We start from the raw sequence: 22,997 nt of genomic DNA, 5'->3' as shown, positions 1-22,997 counted from the left end.
CATCATTACTAATTTCCAATCTACAATTTTCCTCCAAATCAGTCTATTACTTGTCAAGACTCCAATATTATCATTATCAGATCTTATATTTCTATCGTATAAGGTACATTGTACCGTATCAATCCAACTATATCTTGGTCTTTCTCTGGGCCGTTTTCCTGCCAACTTGGCAGAGAACATTTGTTTTGCTAATCTTTCCTCGCCCATTCTGTTTAAGTGACCATACCACCTAAGATTAGCTCTGCTAATGCATTCCTGCATGCCGACAATGTCAAGTTCTTTCCTAATATCCTCGTTTTTAATATGATATTGCCATTGATGCCATCTGTTCATGCCTCTAATCTTTCTCAGGACTCTCATATCTGTGGTCTCTAGTCTTTGGTCAAGTGTTTTACTTCTGACCCAGCTCTCAGATCCGTAAGTTAAAATTGGTTTGAACACTGTCTTGTATACAGCTAATTTAGTGTTCTAACTAATTTCTCTCTTATTCCATATGATTTATTCAATTGACTTCCTACCATACCAGCTTTGTTGATTCTGTTGTCTATTTCAATATTTAATTTGCCATCTTCAGTAAAAATCATGCCTAAGTAGCTGAAAAGTTTTACTTGTTCCACACGTTCCCCGTTCAGAACACAACTGACATTTTCAACAATTCTACCTATTTTCATTGTCTTTGTCTTTTTAATGCTGACCTTCATAGCATATCTATTACAACAGTTTCATGCAAACCGCACTCTAATATACGAATTTTTCTAATTTTTATGAATTATTGAAATATCTAACAACTTATGGGACACCTTGTATATCGCTTAAAGTAAAAAATCCAATCCTTTCAGCTGTATCTGGCATGAGCCTAGCTTATTCTTCTCCAAATTTTTCTTGCACAACTTTTCTTAGCCTCTTCTCAAGTGTGTTTGCATAAATCTTACCTGGACACCCACATATATATATTGGCAATAACAAGTTCTGCTTTCATCTGGAATTATCAGGATAATATTGTGCTACAGGACAGCAATATCATCAATATATGATTTTTATTTTATTTTATTTAGTGATATGCCACGTGTTATAGGTGTTGAAGTACTTTGTGTGTGTGCATGCAATCTGCATTTGCTGGCCTGGTTAGATGAGTTGGTTGCCAGCCAGGTTATCCAAGTGACCATATCCTGCTCTCCAACCAACAGGTTACAGGTTCAAATCTCACCAAAGGTATCTGACTGTCTTTAAGAGGTAGATGAATTTTACTGCCCAGTGCAAGACCACTACCACCATCTCCACTTACTGGAGGCCTAAAGTGGCTTGAAAAAGCTCCATGTTTGATCTTTAGGACAGGATTTTGGGATGGCATAAAAAATGAATTAAAAAAAAAAATCATAAAAATTAATAAAAATGGGGGAAAAAATCCTCACCCAATCCACAGCACCAATGTAGTGCAGGCTTATATAACCTTTTGTGAGTGGGAGTCACAAAAAAAAATAATAAAATAAATAAATAATATTGGGTAAATTCAGTCATGGTTAAAACAATGTGGGATTTTTCAACCATGACTGACTTCAGCCAATATTTTCCATTAATACATAATATACTGATGAAGGATTAACTCTTTGTATAAAATTGATTATAGAATCTCTGAATTTGCAATTTCTAATTCTGATTTTTTTCCATCTGCAAAATATGCAAACCAACATGAGAGCATACATACATACATACATATTTGCAGTTATAATACCAATGATAGTTAACATGTCTAAAAATAATAAGATGAAAATCACCCAAAAATAAAGTGTTGATCTGACAGTTTAGTTAGTGGGTGAAGTGGATGATGATAAAATAATTATTTTTTTTATTGCTGATCATGCAGTTTATATAACAACAATAATGGGTTGTTTTCCTTCTTTTACTAAAGACCAGATAACATTTTTTATAATTACAATATCAAAGTTTAAAGAAACATGAGATAATGTGCCAGAGAGAGAACTTATTCCACTAAAAGAAGAAAAATAAATTTCATATAGTTTCAAGTGCAAAACACCACTGCACCCAATGTATTTACTATTAGAAAAAATAAATTTAAAAAGAACATTTTTGCTGTTAAGCAGTTATAAACTTATTCTTTTAATATTAAGAAATGAAGTAAAAAAAATCTCATTTCATCTTATTATCTGAATATATCACTTACCTATAGTTTGGAACAACTTCCTAATGGCAGTAGCTGACAGGTATCTGTGTGATCGCAGATAATCCGCAGCAATAGCAGACAAAACAGTAGTCACACTTAAAGCAATGTACAGGAAAGAATTCTGGAAACCATTCTGAATAAAATAAAAATGAGACATGGTTAGAATTTGAACCCATACTGATAAACAGAACAATTAAATAATTTTATACTTAACTAATGATTTACTGATTTAATGATGTTCAGTAAATATCATGAATATAGGAAACTATTGTATTTATCTTATTCCATTTACCTGTAATAAGCAGTAACTATCAGTTGGGTAAGCAGATGTCTACACAGGGTTCTCTTAGTAATCACCAATGTATGATTCAAACATGAAGACTTTTAAAAGATTAAATTCTATTTAAAACGTTTTGATGGTCAATAACGGGTTGTTTTTTCTTATTATACATAAGAAAAGAACAAAGAAAAATGCTCGTATAGTAGATGTACATATATTTAAAATATAAAGAGCCAATAGGCTTCACTTTGGCGATGTAACATTATTTTAAATTAAGGGGATATTAAATCCCACATTATTTCAGAGCCGAATATGAAACTCCAAGATCAGAATCAAAGAGTTTCATGCCAAATATAGCAAACTGTAAAAGTTACGGCAAATTGTAGCGTAAGCTAAAGCACATAGCACATGTAGCGCAACACTAGGGCAACTCGTTGCAAAGGTGGAGAAAGTTATGATCACTATTCTTAATATTTCCCATAATGTAAAATGCATCTCCTAGGAGATGTATGATGTTATACATTATGGTGGAAGGTCACTACCCAGACCGGTTTCATCCCTTATTGAGGTCTCATCATTGACCTTCCACCATAATGTATAAAATCATACATTTCCTAAGAGATGTGTTTTACATTATGGGAAATATTAAGAATAGTGATCAGAGCTTTCTTCACCTTTGCAACAAGTTGCCCTAGTGTTGCACTACATGTGCTATGTGCTTTAGCTTACGCTACAATTCGCCGTAACTTTTACAGTTTGCTATATTCGGCATGAAACTCTTTGATTCCGATCTTTGAGTTTCATATTTGGCTTTGAAATAATGTGGGATTTAATATCCTCTTAATTTAAAATACATATATTTAGTTTCCATTAATGCATAATGGAGTGAAGAAATGATTAACTCTTTGTATAGTGAAGTTGATTATAGAATTTTGAATTTGCAAATACATATGCATTATTTGCCCTGCTAAACAAAAGAATATTTGATAATTCTTTAATACATGATACATCTTCTAATACCAGACTTTCTAAAATGACCTAGCATAATTATTCAATATTTGATACTATAGTGAACTCATAGGGACCAATGGAGTAGTTCATTAGAGTGGATGATGTGCCATAGTGAATTACTCTAAGCATTGTATTGATGAAATGAGATGCTTGCTGGAATTTCTGATACTATGTTATAATGAAGTCTGCTATGGTGAGAGCTGCCACAAAAAACAAGCAGAGAAGTTTTAAAATATGGAAAGAACTCTGATACACGTTCATGTACAATCAATCACTATGTGCAGCAAAACCTGCTATAGTATTTATTAGTGTTATATATAAACTGCATCTGTCTGTAATGCCATGACAGCATCAGATGGAAAAAATGTTGGAAATGCTGATGGTTAATTAACTTCCAACTTACAAACTAATCCAAACAATTACTGCCATGTAAAAATCACACAAATAATCAGTACATTTTTTGTGCATCTTACTTCAGAATCAAATACGTACTAAATGCATTCACCAAAGATGATCTCAGTCCCATGACTCAATTTCATATTCCTAGTACAGAACTGTCTTAGTAATAATTTAAGTTTGAAATTTGTCATTTTTAAGCTACCATGATGTAATAAACAGCTGAGATAACATAATTATCATCAAAATGATAATGTGTTCTTAATATCATATATTCCATTAAAATTGAATTGTATGAGCATGCAGAAATTTTTTGCTATCACATTACAATTAACTTTCTATCCATATTAAACTACTCACTTAACCTTCCCCCAACCGCCCAAATTTCATCAGTTCTCAAAGTCAATGGTTATCTGGATTATGGAACATTTCTGACTGAGGTTCTTCCCTCTTTAAATATATATCCACTCAAAAACTATATGATCCATAGCAAAATTCCACATGTTATTTTCATAAATCACATGTGGTGAAACTGTCAGTATAATCATCTATAATATTATGGCCTAATACGCTACAAGACTGCAAGATTCTCTGACTAAATTGAATAACTGTTGTAATAGATATGGTATGAAGGTCAGCAATAAAAAGACAAAGACAATGAAAATAGGCAGAATCATTGAAAATGTCAACTGTGTTGTGAATGGAGAAACTGTGGAACAAGTAAAACATTTCAACTACTTAGGCATGACTTTTAGTGAAGATGGTAAATTAAATATGGAAATAGACAACAGAATCAACAAAGATGGTATGGTAGGAAGTCAATTGAATAAATTCATATGGAATAAGAGAGATATTAGTCAGAACACTAAATTAGCAGTATACAAGACAATCTTCAAACCAGTTTTAACTTATGGATCTGAGAGCTGGGTCAGAAGTAAAACACTTGACCAAAGACTAGAGACCGCAGATATGAGAGTCCTGAGAAAGATTAGAGTCGTGAACAGATGGCATCAATGGCAATATCATATGAAAAACTAGGATATTAGGAAAGAACTTGACATTGTCAGCATCCAGGAATGCATCAGCAGAGCTAATCTCAGGTGGTATGGTCACTTAAACAGAATGAGCGAGGAAAGATTAGCAAAACAAGTGTTCTCTGCCAGGTTGGCAGCAAACCAACCCATAAGAAGGTGAAGATATAGGTGGATTGATACTGTACAAAGTTCCTCAGACGATAGAAATATAAGATCTGATAATGTTGGAGTCTTGACACGTAACAAACTGATTTGGAGGAAAATTGAAGATAGGAAGTTAGTAATGATGTAAATTTTTCATGTAGTACTATCATATCCTGTACACCCCTTGAGGGTACATGGCAGGAATTTGATGATGATGATGTTTTGTAGCTGATTATAAAAATCAATATTATCCTGTTCTCTTCCTTCTTCTGGGGGAATATAAACCAATTGTTATTAAATAGCCTCTATCTATTTTTATTCTAGCTTCTATTATTCTTTCATCCAATAATTTATAATGTTTTAACTGTTTTGAAAGGGAGTTATGAATCCAAATCATGACTCCTGCTTGTGCTCTTTGGTCTCTGTCAACTCCACTGTATATCACATTAAAATTTCGGTTCTCATAGTTCCTTTTAATTTCTTTTTTGTTTCAGTGATTATTAAAATTTCTTTCATTTAATAGTTGGTCTAATTCTATTTCTTTATATGCTATTCCTCTTACATTCCAGTTTGCTATGCGTATTATATTTTGTCGTCTCCATTTTTGTTTTACCTTTTCCATTCCAGGGTTGTTTTCCATAGATTCAATCTGATTATATTTTTCTGTCAGCTTACAAGTAGAATTATGTTCTCCATGTCAGGGGACTAGCCTGACTATGGAATAGTTCAGTGGTAGGGCTGATACCTTAAGGATTCTGAACTAGCCTTCTTCCAAATTTAAACCCATAGGAAGAATAGGGTATATTGAAGGGGAAAGAGTAGATTATAGTAAGGTTTATAGAGAGGGCATAGTTGTAAGGTCAGAAATGAAAAGACCCCATGGCCCTCGAGTATTCTAATAGCATAAGGATCATAAAATAAGAAGAGTTGGCTGATAAGGCCTTATAGGAAAGATTAAAGTGAGTGGATCTTCCTCAAAATAGAAGAAGAGGAGGAGGATAGATCCAGCTAGGGGTCCATGGGAGTGTCACTTCCCTTACAATCAAGATGATTGCCCCTTATGGCCCTGTTGGTCCACGAGTCCTTATTCAGTATATTCGGCTGATTTAAGATAATAGGCCTATATAACTCACAAACAGAAATAGAGCAGATTTTGAATAGCAGTTTTCAGTGGAATCACCACATACTCTCCATTTGAAACTGGCTCTAAATGAGATGATCTCTTTCTCTTTTGTCATTTCTACTGAGAATTAGTTTCACTTTTGATACAGAAAAAGATGGAATGAACAAAATCTGTCAGAATGGAACAAGATTTTGGGTGCCACTGTTCTAGTTTGCATCAGTGCCATCTGGTGCACTATGAAATGTACGATAGAGAATAACTTATATATCCAAGAAAAAACAAATCTAAATCTAACTGGAACCAGGCATAAACTACATCTAATACAATTTACAAGCAATATCACTAGTTTTTTAAAACAACTTTCCAAAGTACTCTAATCACAGAAACTTCTACCAGATGTTACCCATTGGGCATCTATCTAGTTATAACAGTTACAGCAAAAATTTAAACAAAAAGTTCCATTCCCTAAATCTTATTATACATAAAACATCATCCTCCTGCCTTATATTAAAAGTATTACAGATAAATAAGGCTATCCTCTGGATTCTTAAAAAATTTCAAACAGTCTAGATAGTGAGTAGAAACTTTATTCAGACCACTGGCTCACTTAAGGGTCAAAGCTGTATAACTGAGAGGAGACCTCCACATAGTCTTTAAAGGAATGCGGAGAACCGACCAGGGCTTCTGACCTAATGTCCAATCCTCACCTTCTCGTGGTGCACCCTGTTGGGTATCTACTTTGATACTGAACGAACGAGGATGGGCTGGCAATTTGGGATTTAGCCGACCAAATTGTATTCTTATTGGTTAAACCAAAATAAAAAATGATGGTACAACATGACAAAATTTCATGCCGGCTGGGGCGTCGCCCGGTTAAACAAGGCTCCCGTTGTTTTCGCCAGGGAACCAGGGCGAACAGCGAAAAGTCAGCTACTGGAACAAATCTGAAAACAAACCCCAACTCAACATCACCAGAGTTAAAGATCGGTACTATCAACGTAAGAAGCCTGAATGGCAAAGAAATGGAGCTAGCTGAGGAATTAGATAAGTACCAGATCGACATAATAGGGGTGACTGAAACAAAAAAGACCAAAACTGGTGAGATCTTTCTGAGCAATAAATACAAAATGTTATATTCAGGCAATAACAATCAAGGAAAAGAAGGAGTAGCCATAGTATTCAACACAAAATACGAGGCTAATCTTCTTGAATGGCAGTCAGTCTCAAGTAGAGTAATGTGGGCAAATATGAGAATGGGGAACTGGACAATGAGACTTATTTGTGCCTATGGTCCCACAGAAGGTTCTACTAAGGTAGAAGTGGAGGAATTTTTTGAGGCTTTAGAAAAAGCAACTGACACAATGAAAAAGGAAAAGTTGGTCCTTGTTGGGGATCTAAATAGTAGAGTAGGAAATGATTGTGAGACATACAAAAATATTTTGGGAAAATTTGGAGAAAAGAGGAAAGCTAATAATAATGGCAAATATCTGTTGGATTTCTGCTCAGGACATGGCCTGGTTATTACTAACACCATGTTCCAACATAAAAATGTGCACAAATTCACATGGAGAGAAGAGGCTAGGAATAAGAAAAGACTCATTGACTATGTTATTGTTGATAGTGATGTTTTCTCCCTGGTGCAGGACACCAGAGTGTACAGAGGATTTGAAATTGGAAGTGATCACTATTTAGTCTTGAGCAGGATAAAATTGAATTTCATATTGAAAAGAATAACATGTAAGAAAGTTTTAAAGTGAATAAAAGTTGAGCAGCTCTCAGATGTAAAGTGTAGACTAAAATACAGAAATATTATTGAAAAGAAAATGAAAGAGTTTGAGAACAGGAATCAAACCTTTGAGATTCAGTGGCAAACTCTGAAGGAAACATTGATTGATTCTGCCAGAGAGGCATGTGGTGAGGTTGTGTGCAAAGATAAAAAAATCAGAACTCGCTGGTGGACACAGGAAGTTAAAGAGGCAGTGAAGGAAAAGAAGAAAGCATATCAAAAGTTCCTGGCAAATAAGTCAGCTTTTACTCTTACAGAATACAGAGACAAATGTAAGAAAGCTAAACAGTGTGTAAAACTAGCTAAACAAAAGTCATGGGAGGACTTTGGCAAGAATATAGAAAATAAATATCAAGAAGGTGGCAAAATATTCTGGAGGTTGTTGAAGAAGCTTAGGAATGGAGGAAAGAGTGCTGTAAAAGGAATTAGAGATGATAAAGGTGAAATGAAAACAGGAGAAAAAGATATCCTTGAAGTATGGAGTAATTACTTTGAAAAACTGCTAAATGAAACAAGCAGTGATGACAGCACAGTGATAAAAAATACTCACCAGGCATGCAGTCAGGAATACATATCCATACTTGAAGTAGAAAAAGCCATCAAAGGCTTGAAATGTGGAAAGGCAGCAGGAGTAGATGATATTCGACCAGAAATGCTGAAGTATGGTGGTATAAGAGTCTTACAGTGGCTGCACTGCATAGTTCAGAAAGCCTGGACAGAGGGACGAATTCCCGATGATTGGAGTAGAGCTCTCATAGTACCCATATATAAAAAGGGAAATAAAACTGAATGTGAGAATTACAGAGGTATTTCCCTACTGAGTGTTCCTGGCAAGATCTATGCAAGTATACTTGAGAAACGGTTGAGAAGAATTGTGGAAGAAAAGCTTGGTGAAGAACAAGCTGGATTCAGGCCAAATAGAGGCTGTCAGGATCAGATCTTCACTTTACGACAAATAGTCGAGAAAGCATGGGAATATAACAAAGATCTGTATTTAAATTTTGTCGATTTGGAAAAGGCATATGACAAGGTGCCAAGAGAGAAGCTATTCAATACGCTGCAGTTATATGGTGTCAATGGGGCATTATATCAAGCAATACTTAGTCTTTATTTGAGTTGTGAGTCAGCAGTTAGAATTGAAGGAAGTACAGGAAGATGGTTTAATGTTAAATCTGGTGTGAGACAAGGATGTACATTATCCCCTCTGTTATTCATTATCTATATGGATCACATTATGAAGGAATGTGGTATTAAACCTGATATCAAAATTGGAGATGTTAATGTCAGCTCTTTGCTTTATGCGGATGATGTTATTCTTCTAAATAAATCCGCTACAAGTCTGCAAGATTCTCTGACTAAATTGAATAACTGTTGTAATAGATATGGTATGAAGGTCAGCAATAAAAAGACAAAGACAATGAAAATAGGCAGAATCATTGAAAATGTCAACTGTGTTGTGAATGGAGAACCTGTGGAACAAGTAAAACATTTCAGCTACTTAGGCACAATTTTTACTGAAGATGGTAAACTAAATATAGAAATAGACAACAGAATCAGCAAAGCTGGTATCGTGGGAAGTCAATTGAATAAATTCATATGGAATAAGAAAGAAATTAGTCGGAACACTAAATTAGTTGTATACAAGACTGTGTTCAAACCAATTTTAACTTATGGATCTGAGAGCTGGGTCAGAAGTAAAACACTTGACCAAAGACCAGAGACCGCAGATATGAGAGTCCTGAGAAAGATTAGAGGCGTGAACAGATGGCATCAATGGCAATATCATATTAAAAATGAGGATATTAGGAAAGAACTTGACATTGTCGGCATCCAGGAATGCGTTAGCAGAGCTAATCTCAGATGGTATGGTCACTTAAATAGAATGGGAGAGAAAAGATTAGCAAAACAAGTGTTCTCTGCCAGGTTGGCAGGAAAACGACCCAGAGGAAGACCAAGATATAGGTGGATTGATACGGTGCAAAGTGCCTTAGACGATAGAAATATAAGATCTGATAATGTTGGAGTCTTGACAAGTAACAGACTGATTTGGAGGAAAATTGTAGATAGGAAGTTAGTAATGATGTAATTTTTTCATGTAGTACTGTCATATCCTGTACACCCCTTGAGGGTACATGGCAGGAATTTGATGATGATGATGATGATGATAAAATTGTAGAAATTCTTCCCAGCAGTTTATAGCAACCTGTGTTAATATGAAACCCAGTATTTTGAACATACAGGACAGAATATCATGGTGAGAAGAAAAGAGCATAAAAATATAAACATATATGGTATGAACAACCTATTGTTGGATTATCCATGATTATCCAAATTGTGTGCATGTGTGGTTTTGAGTGCTGGAATAATGATAGCTTGAGTTAGCAAAATACTGGCTTTGCACATATATTTTGTCAATTGCAAATAGATATCAAAGATTTTTTTGGAAAAAAACTTTGGTGTTTAACTAGTCATTTTGCCCATTTTAAAATAAAATTTAATACACACAATCTGTTGCAGAGAGCATGAAAATCTCTACAGAGAAAAACGTCCAGCTCATCTACCCTTTTGTTAGACTCAATGGCCTGTCATGGAGAAACTTGGACTTCTTAGAAACCTGATAATACATACGATTTGAGGGGGAAGGGCATGCTATCTGCATTGTTGTCTGCTATGGCTGTAAATTGCGTGTTCTTCAGGTCAGTCTGCCCATTTTGAGGGATGTAAAAGAACCCGAACTGTCAAAGAACCCTGAAGAAGATTCTTTGCATCCTAGATAGGATTTGAAACAGAGAGATCTATGGCTGCCTGAGCCATGAAGGTTTTCAAAAGACATATTTGAATTTATTAGATCACCAAAGAAGAGTGATACTACATAGCAACCAGTGAACCTGTGGCTTAACTTCAATAAACTTGTACACAAACATATTTTATTTTTTTTGAACAGACATCAGATAACTCAGTGACTACTCCTTGAATCATCCTTGACAAAAATTTTTGGAAGCTTGAGGTTTCCAAAAATTTGAGACTACAATTATGAGACTTTCAGCTCAAAAGTTACATTGGATTTTGAATCCCATTCAGTAAATGAGAAATATTTAAAGAGATTTTCAGCTGAAAATAAGTTAGCCCATCTCATATATATAAAGATAAAAGGACTGTTCTTCCTATCATGTTTAAACTCCTTCGTGATTTATGGGTAACCCTGTTCTCAGATCACTCCCCCCCCCACACACACACCATCTCAAAAACAGACAAACCAGAGCAGCAGAAAGTGACTGGCAATCTTGAATGCTTTCATCCTGATTCATCAGTTTCTAAAGAAAAAAATTTCCTTGTAGATATTTTGAATAATACTGTACTTAACTTTACTGGTTTTTGCTAAATGTTTACAAAAAAAAAGATAGCGCTTATTACAGAAAGCCATATAACCAAACATTTACTTAATAGGTTTATTTATTACTTAAATTGTCAATAAAAATTACAAATAAAATGCATATTAATAACTTACCCTTTCAATTGGGAAATGCAATATGGAATGCATGTAGTTGGGTAATTCTGTTAACAATGTACAAAATGCCCAACCAGCACAGAGTTTTGTAATTGCAAGAGCCCACACAGCACGCGATGTCATTATAGCTCTCCAAGGAACACCATCCTAGATGAAAAAAAAAGAAGTTTATTCAAGAATTAAATGTTTAGTATGCTAATTGCAATTCTAGAGAGAGAGAATTTTTTGTGTGTATGTATACTCTCTCTCTCTATATATATATACAGAGTGACCCATAAGTCACAAGGAGTTTAAACATTTAATAACTTTATTTATTAATTATTCTCTTTTTTTTATTATTCTAAAGAAACCCAAAATGAGGAGATTTTTTCACTGCCCACGCCACCAGAATGGAACTCCTGGGCACTTTTTTGGTGAGCGAATAATTTTGCAGAGATCTACAATAAACTGGCCATCACATTCTCCAGATATGATAGCTACCAACCTCTTCCTTGGGCGTTACCTGAAGGATAAGGTGTATGTGAACAAGCCTCAGACAATCCAACAACCGAAGGAGAATATTCATGCAAAAATTAGGGCACTGCAGAAAGAAACATTAACAGCTGCCATGGAACATGCCACAGAAAGGATCCATCTTTGTGAAGCATTAAACGGAAGGCATTTACAAAATGTGGGTTTTCTTAACTGATAAAAAGTCTCCAGGTTCTATATTTCATTAAAAGGAAAAAGAATAAAATAATTAATAAATAAAAAAGTTATTAAATGTTTAAACCTCTTTGAGACTTATGGGCCACCCTATATATATAGACAGACAGACAGAGAGAGAGAGAGAGAGAGAGAGAGACAAACCTAAAGTTTGGTTCTGACATGCAACCACAACATTCCAGTATTACATTAATACAGTCAACTCTCACTATAGCAAATGTTCTTTAGCATAGCACCAAAGCTATGAGGATTTAACTGGGACTGCTACAGTGATGAATGGTAATATATTAACAATAACAAACTGCTGAAAAGTAATTTGTTAAAGTGAGCTAATTCACTATAGCAGTGTTTGCTATAAATCATATTTTGAGGAAATCCATCAAATTTTTTCTGTCAAAATGTTAAACTTTTGTTTCATGAAACCCAGATTTTAAAGACTGGCCATAATTCTAAATGGGTGAATTGTTCAACAGAGTTAAAAGATCAAATCCCCTTAATAGATTCAAAATGGGCAGTCTCTTGAAGTCATCATCATCATCAAATTCCTGATATGTACCCTCAAGGGGTGTACAGGATATCATAGTACTACTGAAAAATTTACATCATTACTAACTTCCTATCTACAATTTTCCTACAAATCAGTCTGTTACTTGTCAAGGCTCCAACATTATCAGATCTTAATTTCTATCATCTAAGGCACTTTGTACCATATCAATCCACCTATCTTGGTTTTCCTCTGGGTCGTTTTCCTGCCAACCTGGCAGACAACACTTGTTTTGCTAATCTTTCCTCGCTCATTCTGTTTAAGTGACCATACCACCTGAGATTAGCTCTGCTGATGCATTCCTGGATGCTGACAATGTCAAGTTCTTTCCTAATATCCTAGTTTTTCATATGATATTGCCATTGATGCCATCTATTCACACCTCTAATCTTCTCAGGACTCTCATATCTGCAGTCTCTAGTCTTTGGTCAAGTGTTTTACTTCTGACCCAGCTCTCAGATCCATAAGATAAAACTGGTTTGAACACTGTCTTGTATACAGCTAATTTAGTGTTCTGACTAATTTCTCTCTTATTCCATATGAATTTATTCAATTGACTTCCTACCATACCAGCTTTGTTGATTCTGTTGTCTATTTCCATATTTAATTTACCATCTTCACTAGAAATCGTGCCTAATTAGCTGAAATGTTTTACTTGTTCCACGGGTTCTCCGTTCACAACGCAGTTGACATTTTCAATGATCCTGATACTTTCATTGTCTTTGCCTTTTTATTGCTGACCTTCATTCCATATTTATTACAACAGTTATTCAATTTAGTCAGGGAATCTTGCAGACTTGTAGCGGATTATTTAGAAGTATAACATCGTCTGCATAAAGAAAAGAGCTGACATTAACATCTCCAAATTTGATATCATGTTTAATACCACTTTCTTTCATAATGTGATCCATATAGTTAATGAATAACAGAGGGGATAATGTACATCCTTGTCTCACACCGGATTTAACATTAAACCATCTTCCTGTACTTCCTTCAATTCTAACTGCTGACTTACAACTGAAATAAAGACTAAGTATTGCTTGATATAATGCCCCACTGACACCATATAACTGTAGCGTATTGAATAGCTTCTCTCTTGGCACCTTGTCATATAACTTTTCCAGATCGACAAAACTTAAATACAGATCTTTGTTATATTCCCATGCTTTATCGACTATTTGTCGTAAAGTGAAGATCTGATCCTGACAGCCTCTATTTGGCCTGAATCCAGCTTGTTCTTCACCAAGCTTTTCTTTCACAATTCTTCTCAGCTGTTTCTCAAGTATACTTGCATAGATCTTGCCAGGAACACTCAGTAGGGAAATACCTCTGTGATTCTCACATTCAGTTTTATTTCCCTTTTTATACATGGGTATAAAAAGAGTTCCACTACAATCATCTGGAATTCGTCCCTCTGTCCAGGCCTTCTGAACTATGCAGTGCAGCCACTGTACGACTTTTATACCCCCCCCATACTTGAGCATTTCTGGTAGAATATCATCTACCACTGCTGCCTTTCCACATTTCAAGCCTTTGATGGCTTTTTCTACTTCAAGTATGGATATGTATTCCTGGCTGCATGCGTGGTCAGTGTTTTTTACCACTGTGCTGTCATCATTGCTTGTTTCATTTAGTAGTTTTTCGAAGTAATTACTCCATACTTCAAGGATATCTTTCTCTGATGAAGCTGTTCAATTTAAGACTCAGCTCTGGCAAGATTTCAAGAAAGTGGAAAGAGGATAAGATATTCCATTACAAATTCCATTAATAGCAAATTACAGACCAATTAACATATCAGGAGTTGTGGCTACACTACAGAAAAGTTGGTTCAAGTGGGTGGATAGGAATATGATACTTTAGTGTTGATAGCATGACTTTCTAAAAGGTGGGTCCTGCCTTAGTAATTTGCTCACATTTTATGACAGAGTGATAGCAAAACTAGATAAGGTAAATGACTACACCATGAAGATGCTGGACTTTGCAAAGACATCTGACAGAATACTGCATGGAAAATTATTATAAAAGTTGGGGCAAATAAGAATGTATAAAAAGGTGATAGCATGGATGTGGGAGTGGCTGACAGACATCAGAGAGTGCTATATGGTGGAGTGGAATCTAGGAGAATGAGGGTGCCTAGAGATTGTGTCTCAAGGTTCTGTACTAGAGACACTACTCTTTAATTCCTATATTAATTATACAAGGAAAGATATAAGGAGTGGGAATATTCAGTTATTTGCTGATGATGCAAAACTGAGGAGGCCTATAGTTGATAAAAAGTGATCTGTAGATATCCTTCAGAATGATTTAAATAACTTAGTATTGTGGATGAAGGATAATGATTGTCAATTTAATGTTGCAAAATGTAAGTTTATGAACTATGGGTTGAAAAGATTACATGCTATGTATCACATTGATGCAGCTAGGGACTAAGGGTTAATGGTGGACAGAGAATTGAATTTAGAGGGCCTATTGTAAAAGTTGGTAAAATAAATCAAAAAATTACTTATATGTTGAAAAACACACTAACAAGTAAAGATAGGTAGGTTATTATTCCTCTTTATAAGGTTATAATTCAGCTACATCTTGACTACTATGCACAAACCTAGTCTTCATTTGTTACAATTAGGAAGTGGTGGAAAGGATTCAGAGATGAGTTATGTTGGTGACAGATCTGTGGAATGCTCACTATGAGGTTGAAGGTGTGTAGGTTGCAAAGTTTAGTTGATAGGCAGAAATGAGGGGACATGAGAGAAACAGAAGTTATAAAAGGGGTTCTATAAGATTGATACAAAGGAAATTTTTTACTACATGAGAAATAGAGAAAGAACTAGAGGTCATTCCTGAAGGTTGTGCAGGTGTGTGGTTAGTAAATGTGTGTGTGGACTAGATTTTTTGCTTGGAGGATAATGAATAGGTGGAATAAATTGTCAGAATTAGCTGTGACAGTGAATGATTTTAAGAAGATGTATGATATGTATTGTGTATAAAGGTTAGCATGGGTCTCCGACAATGAGTCTTCTGACTGCATGGGGATATATGTATAATAATAATAATCATCCATTACAGAAATCTGTTTATTTGGGCCTTATGTGATTAGTGTGTGTGTGTGCACTAGCAAAATTTCAATTTCATACTAATTTTATGAACTGCTTTGAGCACATATATTTTCAACCACTATTTTTTTATTTTTGAAATTGAATAAAAATATTACTTTGAAAAAAAGGTAGAGGACTTAATTCCTTGGAAAGAAATTATGAATCATCATCATCAAATTCCTGATATATACCCTCGGGGGGGGGGTATAGAGGATATGATAATACTACATGAAAAATTTACATCATTACTAACTTCCTATCTACAATTTTCCTCCATATCAGTTTGTTACTTGTCAAAACTCCAACATTATCAGATCTTATATTTCTGTCATCTAAGGCACTTTGTATGGTATCAATCCACCTATATCTTGGTCTTCCTCTGGGTCATTTTCTTGCCAACCTGGCAGAGAACACCTGTTTTGCTAATCTTTTCTTGCATATCCTGTTTAAGTGACCATAAAACCTGAGATTAGGTCTGCTAACACATTCCTGGATGCTGACAATGTCGAGTTCTTTCCTAATATCCTCTTTTTTAATATGATATTGCCACTGATGCCATCTGTTCATGCCTCTAATTTTTCTCAGGACTCTCATATCTGCAGTCTCTAGCTGGGTCAGAAGTAAAACACTTGACCAAACTCTCAGATCCAGAAGTTAAAATTGGTTTATACACTGTCTTGTATACAGCTAATTTAGTGTTAGTGTTTCGGTTAATTTCTCTTTTATTCCATATAAAATTATTCAGTTGACTTCCTACCATACCAGCTTTGTTGATTCTGTTGTCTATTTCCATATTTAACTTACCATCTTACCTACCAAGTAGATGAAATGTTTTACTTGTTCTATAAGTTCTCCATTCACAATCATCATCATCATCAAATTCCTGCCATGTACCCTCAAGGGGTGTACAGGATATGACAGTACTACATGAAAAAATTACATCATTACTAACTTCCTATCTACAATTTTCCTCCAAATCAGTCTGTTACTTGTCAAGACTCCAACATTATCAGATCTTATATTTCTATCGTCTAAGGCACTTTGTACAGTATCAATCCACCTATATCTTCACCTTCTTATGGGTCGGTTTGCTGCCAACCTGGCAGAGAACACTTGTTTTGCTAATCTTTCCTCTCCCATTCTATTTAAGTGACCATACCATCTGAGATTAGCTCTGCTAACGCATTCCTGGATGCTGACAATGTCAAGTTCTTTCCTAATATCCTCATTTTTAATATGATATTGCCATTGATGCCATCTGTTCACGCCTCTAATCTTTCTCAGGACTCTCATATCTGCGGTCTCTAGTCTTTGGTCAAGTGTTTTACTTCTGACCCAGCTCTCAGATCCATAAGTTAAAATTGGTTTGAACACAGTCTTGTAAACAGCTAATTTAGTGTTCCGACTAATTTCTTTCTTATTCCATATGAATTTATTCAATTGACTTCCGACGATACCAGCTTTGCTGATTCTGTTGTCTATTTCTATATTTAGTTTACCATCTTCAGTAAAAATTGTGCCTAAGTAGCTGAAATGTTTTACTTGTTCTACAGGTTCTCCATTCACAACACAGTTGACATTTTCAACGATTCTGGCTATTTTCATTGTCTTTGTCTTTTTATTGCTGACCTTCATACCATATCTATTACAACAGCTATTCAATTTAGTCAGAGAATCTTGCAGACTTGTAGCGGATTTATTTAGAAGTATAACAACATCCGCATAAAGCAAAGAGCTGACATTAACATCTCCAATTTTGATATCAGGTTTAATACCACATTCCTTCATAATGTGATCCATATAGATAATGAATAACAGAGGGGATAATGTACATCCTTGTCTCACACCAGATTTAACATTAAACCATCTTCCTGTACTTCCTTCAATTCTAACTGCTGACTCACAACTCAAATAAAGACTAAGTATTGCTTGATATAATGCTCCATTGACACCATATAACTGCAGCGTATTGAATAGCTTCTCTCTTGGCACCTTGTCATATGCCTTTTCCAAATCGACAAAACTTAAATACAGATCTTTGTTATGTTCCCATGCTTTCTCGCCTATTTGTCGTAAAGTGAAGATCTGATCCTGAGAGCCTCTATTTGGCCTGAATCCAGCTTGTTCTTCACCAAGCTTTTCTTCCACAATTCTTCTCAACCGTTTCTCAAGTATACTTGCATAGATCTTGCCAGGAACACTCAGTAGGGAAATACCTCTGTGATTCTCACATTCAGTTTTATTTCCCTTTTTATACATGGGTATAAAAAGAGTTCCACTACAATCATCTGGAATTCGTCCCTCTGTCCAGGCCTTCTGAACTATGCAGTGCAGCCACTGTACGACTTTTATACCCCCCCCATACTTGAGCATTTCTGGTAGAATATCATCTACCACTGCTGCCTTTCCACATTTCAAGCCTTTGATGGCTTTTTCTACTTCAAGTATGGATATGTATTCCTGGCTGCATGCGTGGTCAGTGTTTTTTACCACTGTGCTGTCATCATTGCTTGTTTCATTTAGTAGTTTTTCGAAGTAATTACTCCATACTTCAAGGATATCTTTCTCTGATGAAGCTGTTCAATTTAAGACTCAGCTCTGGCAAGATTTCAAGAAAGTGGAAAGAGGATAAGATATTCCATTACAAATTCCATTAATAGCAAATTACAGACCAATTAACATATCAGGAGTTGTGGCTACACTACAGAAAAGTTGGTTCAAGTGGGTGGATAGGAATATGATACTTTAGTGTTGATAGCATGACTTTCTAAAAGGTGGGTCCTGCCTTAGTAATTTGCTCACATTTTATGACAGAGTGATAGCAAAACTAGATAAGGTAAATGACTACACCATGAAGATGCTGGACTTTGCAAAGACATCTGACAGAATACTGCATGGAAAATTATTATAAAAGTTGGGGCAAATAAGAATGTATAAAAAGGTGATAGCATGGATGTGGGAGTGGCTGACAGACATCAGAGAGTGCTATATGGTGGAGTGGAATCTAGGAGAATGAGGGTGCCTAGAGATTGTGTCTCAAGGTTCTGTACTAGAGACACTACTCTTTAATTCCTATATTAATTATACAAGGAAAGATATAAGGAGTGGGAATATTCAGTTATTTGCTGATGATGCAAAACTGAGGAGGCCTATAGTTGATAAAAAGTGATCTGTAGATATCCTTCAGAATGATTTAAATAACTTAGTATTGTGGATGAAGGATAATGATTGTCAATTTAATGTTGCAAAATGTAAGTTTATGAACTATGGGTTGAAAAGATTACATGCTATGTATCACATTGATGCAGCTAGGGACTAAGGGTTAATGGTGGACAGAGAATTGAATTTAGAGGGCCTATTGTAAAAGTTGGTAAAATAAATCAAAAAATTACTTATATGTTGAAAAACACACTAACAAGTAAAGATAGGTAGGTTATTATTCCTCTTTATAAGGTTATAATTCAGCTACATCTTGACTACTATGCACAAACCTAGTCTTCATTTGTTACAATTAGGAAGTGGTGGAAAGGATTCAGAGATGAGTTATGTTGGTGACAGATCTGTGGAATGCTCACTATGAGGTTGAAGGTGTGTAGGTTGCAAAGTTTAGTTGATAGGCAGAAATGAGGGGACATGAGAGAAACAGAAGTTATAAAAGGGGTTCTATAAGATTGATACAAAGGAAATTTTTTACTACATGAGAAATAGAGAAAGAACTAGAGGTCATTCCTGAAGGTTGTGCAGGTGTGTGGTTAGTAAATGTGTGTGTGGACTAGATTTTTTGCTTGGAGGATAATGAATAGGTGGAATAAATTGTCAGAATTAGCTGTGACAGTGAATGATTTTAAGAAGATGTATGATATGTATTGTGTATAAAGGTTAGCATGGGTCTCCGACAATGAGTCTTCTGACTGCATGGGGATATATGTATAATAATAATAATCATCCATTACAGAAATCTGTTTATTTGGGCCTTATGTGATTAGTGTGTGTGTGTGCACTAGCAAAATTTCAATTTCATACTAATTTTATGAACTGCTTTGAGCACATATATTTTCAACCACTATTTTTTTATTTTTGAAATTGAATAAAAATATTACTTTGAAAAAAAGGTAGAGGACTTAATTCCTTGGAAAGAAATTATGAATCATCATCATCAAATTCCTGATATATACCCTCGGGGGGGGGGGGGTATAGAGGATATGATAATACTACATGAAAAATTTACATCATTACTAACTTCCTATCTACAATTTTCCTCCATATCAGTTTGTTACTTGTCAAAACTCCAACATTATCAGATCTTATATTTCTGTCATCTAAGGCACTTTGTATGGTATCAATCCACCTATATCTTGGTCTTCCTCTGGGTCATTTTCTTGCCAACCTGGCAGAGAACACCTGTTTTGCTAATCTTTTCTTGCATATCCTGTTTAAGTGACCATAAAACCTGAGATTAGGTCTGCTAACACATTCCTGGATGCTGACAATGTCGAGTTCTTTCCTAATATCCTCTTTTTTAATATGATATTGCCACTGATGCCATCTGTTCATGCCTCTAATTTTTCTCAGGACTCTCATATCTGCAGTCTCTAGCTGGGTCAGAAGTAAAACACTTGACCAAACTCTCAGATCCAGAAGTTAAAATTGGTTTATACACTGTCTTGTATACAGCTAATTTAGTGTTAGTGTTTCGGTTAATTTCTCTTTTATTCCATATAAAATTATTCAGTTGACTTCCTACCATACCAGCTTTGTTGATTCTGTTGTCTATTTCCATATTTAACTTACCATCTTACCTACCAAGTAGATGAAATGTTTTACTTGTTCTATAAGTTCTCCATTCACAATCATCATCATCATCAAATTCCTGCCATGTACCCTCAAGGGGTGTACAGGATATGACAGTACTACATGAAAAAATTACATCATTACTAACTTCCTATCTACAATTTTCCTCCAAATCAGTCTGTTACTTGTCAAGACTCCAACATTATCAGATCTTATATTTCTATCGTCTAAGGCACTTTGTACAGTATCAATCCACCTATATCTTCACCTTCTTATGGGTCGGTTTGCTGCCAACCTGGCAGAGAACACTTGTTTTGCTAATCTTTCCTCTCCCATTCTATTTAAGTGACCATACCATCTGAGATTAGCTCTGCTAACGCATTCCTGGATGCTGACAATGTCAAGTTCTTTCCTAATATCCTCATTTTTAATATGATATTGCCATTGATGCCATCTGTTCACGCCTCTAATCTTTCTCAGGACTCTCATATCTGCGGTCTCTAGTCTTTGGTCAAGTGTTTTACTTCTGACCCAGCTCTCAGATCCATAAGTTAAAATTGGTTTGAACACAGTCTTGTAAACAGCTAATTTAGTGTTCCGACTAATTTCTTTCTTATTCCATATGAATTTATTCAATTGACTTCCGACGATACCAGCTTTGCTGATTCTGTTGTCTATTTCTATATTTAGTTTACCATCTTCAGTAAAAATTGTGCCTAAGTAGCTGAAATGTTTTACTTGTTCTACAGGTTCTCCATTCACAACACAGTTGACATTTTCAACGATTCTGGCTATTTTCATTGTCTTTGTCTTTTTATTGCTGACCTTCATACCATATCTATTACAACAGCTATTCAATTTAGTCAGAGAATCTTGCAGACTTGTAGCGGATTTATTTAGAAGTATAACAACATCCGCATAAAGCAAAGAGCTGACATTAACATCTCCAATTTTGATATCAGGTTTAATACCACATTCCTTCATAATGTGATCCATATAGATAATGAATAACAGAGGGGATAATGTACATCCTTGTCTCACACCAGATTTAACATTAAACCATCTTCCTGTACTTCCTTCAATTCTAACTGCTGACTCACAACTCAAATAAAGACTAAGTATTGCTTGATATAATGCTCCATTGACACCATATAACTGCAGCGTATTGAATAGCTTCTCTCTTGGCACCTTGTCATATGCCTTTTCCAAATCGACAAAACTTAAATACAGATCTTTGTTATGTTCCCATGCTTTCTCGCCTATTTGTCGTAAAGTGAAGATCTGATCCTGACAGCCTCTATTTGGCCTGAATCCAGCTTGTTCTTCACCAAGCTTTTCTTCCACAATTCTTCTCAACCGTTTCTCAAGTATACTTGCATAGATCTTGCCAGGAACACTCAGTAGGGAAATACCTCTGTAATTCTCACATTCAGTTTTATTTCCCTTTTTATATATGGGTACTATGAGAGCTCTACACCAATCATCAGGAATTCGTCCCTCTGTCCAGGCTTTCTGAACTATACAGTGCAGCCACTGTAAGACTTTTATACCACCATACTTCAGTAATTCTAGTCGAAGATCATGTACTTCTGCTGCCTTTCCACATTTCAAGCCTTTGATGGCTTTTTCTAATTCAAGTATGGATATGTATTTCTGCCTGCATGCCTGGTCAGTGTTTTTTACCACTGTGCTGTCATCACTGCTTGTTTCGTTTAGCAGTTTTTCAAAGTAATTACTTCATACTTCGAGGATTTTTTCTCCCGTTTTCATGTCACCTTTATCAACTCTAACTCCTTTTACAGCACTCTTTCCTCCATTTCTAAGCTTCTTCAACAATCTCCAGAATATTTTGCCACCTTCTTGATATTTATTTTCTATATTCTTGCCAAATTCCTCCCATGACTTTTGTTTAGCTAGTTTTACACACTGTTTAGCTTTCTTACATTTGTCTCTGTATTCTGTAAGAGTAAAAGCTGACTTATTTGCCAGGAACTTTTGATATGCTTTCTTCTTTTCCTTCACTGCCTCTTTAACTTCCTGTCTCCACCAGGGAGTTCTGATTTTTTTATCTTTGCACACAACCTCACCACATGCCTCTCTGGCAGAATCAATCAATGTTTCCTTCAGAGTTTGCCACTGAATCTCAAAGGTTTGATTCCTGTTCTCAAACTCTTTCATTTTCTTTTCAATAATATTTCTGTATTTTAGTCTACAGTTTACATCTGAGAGCTGCTCAACTTTTATTCGCTTTAAAACTTTCTTACATGTTATTCTTTTCAATATGAAATTCAATTTTATCCTGCTCAAGACTAAATAGTGATCACTTCCAATTTCAAATCCTCTGTACACTCTGGTGTCCTGCACCAGGGCGAAAACCTCCATTCACAATACAATTGAT

The 22,997-nt window shown here is 35.3% G+C and overlaps 1 protein-coding gene across 1 annotated transcript in view; it reads right to left on the bottom strand.

Annotated features, from left to right (window-relative positions):
• Positions 1-22,997, bottom strand: part of LOC150106909 (sialin-like) — an 86,723-nt gene that overhangs the window by 13,240 nt on the left and 50,486 nt on the right. The window contains exons 6-7 of the mRNA XM_090393502.1: positions 11,465-11,611; positions 2,183-2,315 (exon numbers count right to left, since the gene is read on the bottom strand). Of these exons, the coding sequence (XP_090249628.1) occupies positions 2,183-2,315; positions 11,465-11,611 (280 nt within the window). The remainder of the gene's footprint in view (positions 1-2,182; positions 2,316-11,464; positions 11,612-22,997) is intronic.

This window comes from Typopeltis vanoorti, chromosome 5 (assembly GCF_054136105.1).
Source record: "Typopeltis vanoorti isolate ZY-2024b chromosome 5, IOZ_Tvanoo_1.0, whole genome shotgun sequence".
Classification (NCBI taxonomy): Eukaryota; Metazoa; Arthropoda; class Arachnida; order Uropygi; family Thelyphonidae; genus Typopeltis; species Typopeltis vanoorti.
Note: the sequence above shows the minus strand (reverse complement) of the source record. Positions and strands in the feature narration are given on the sequence as shown.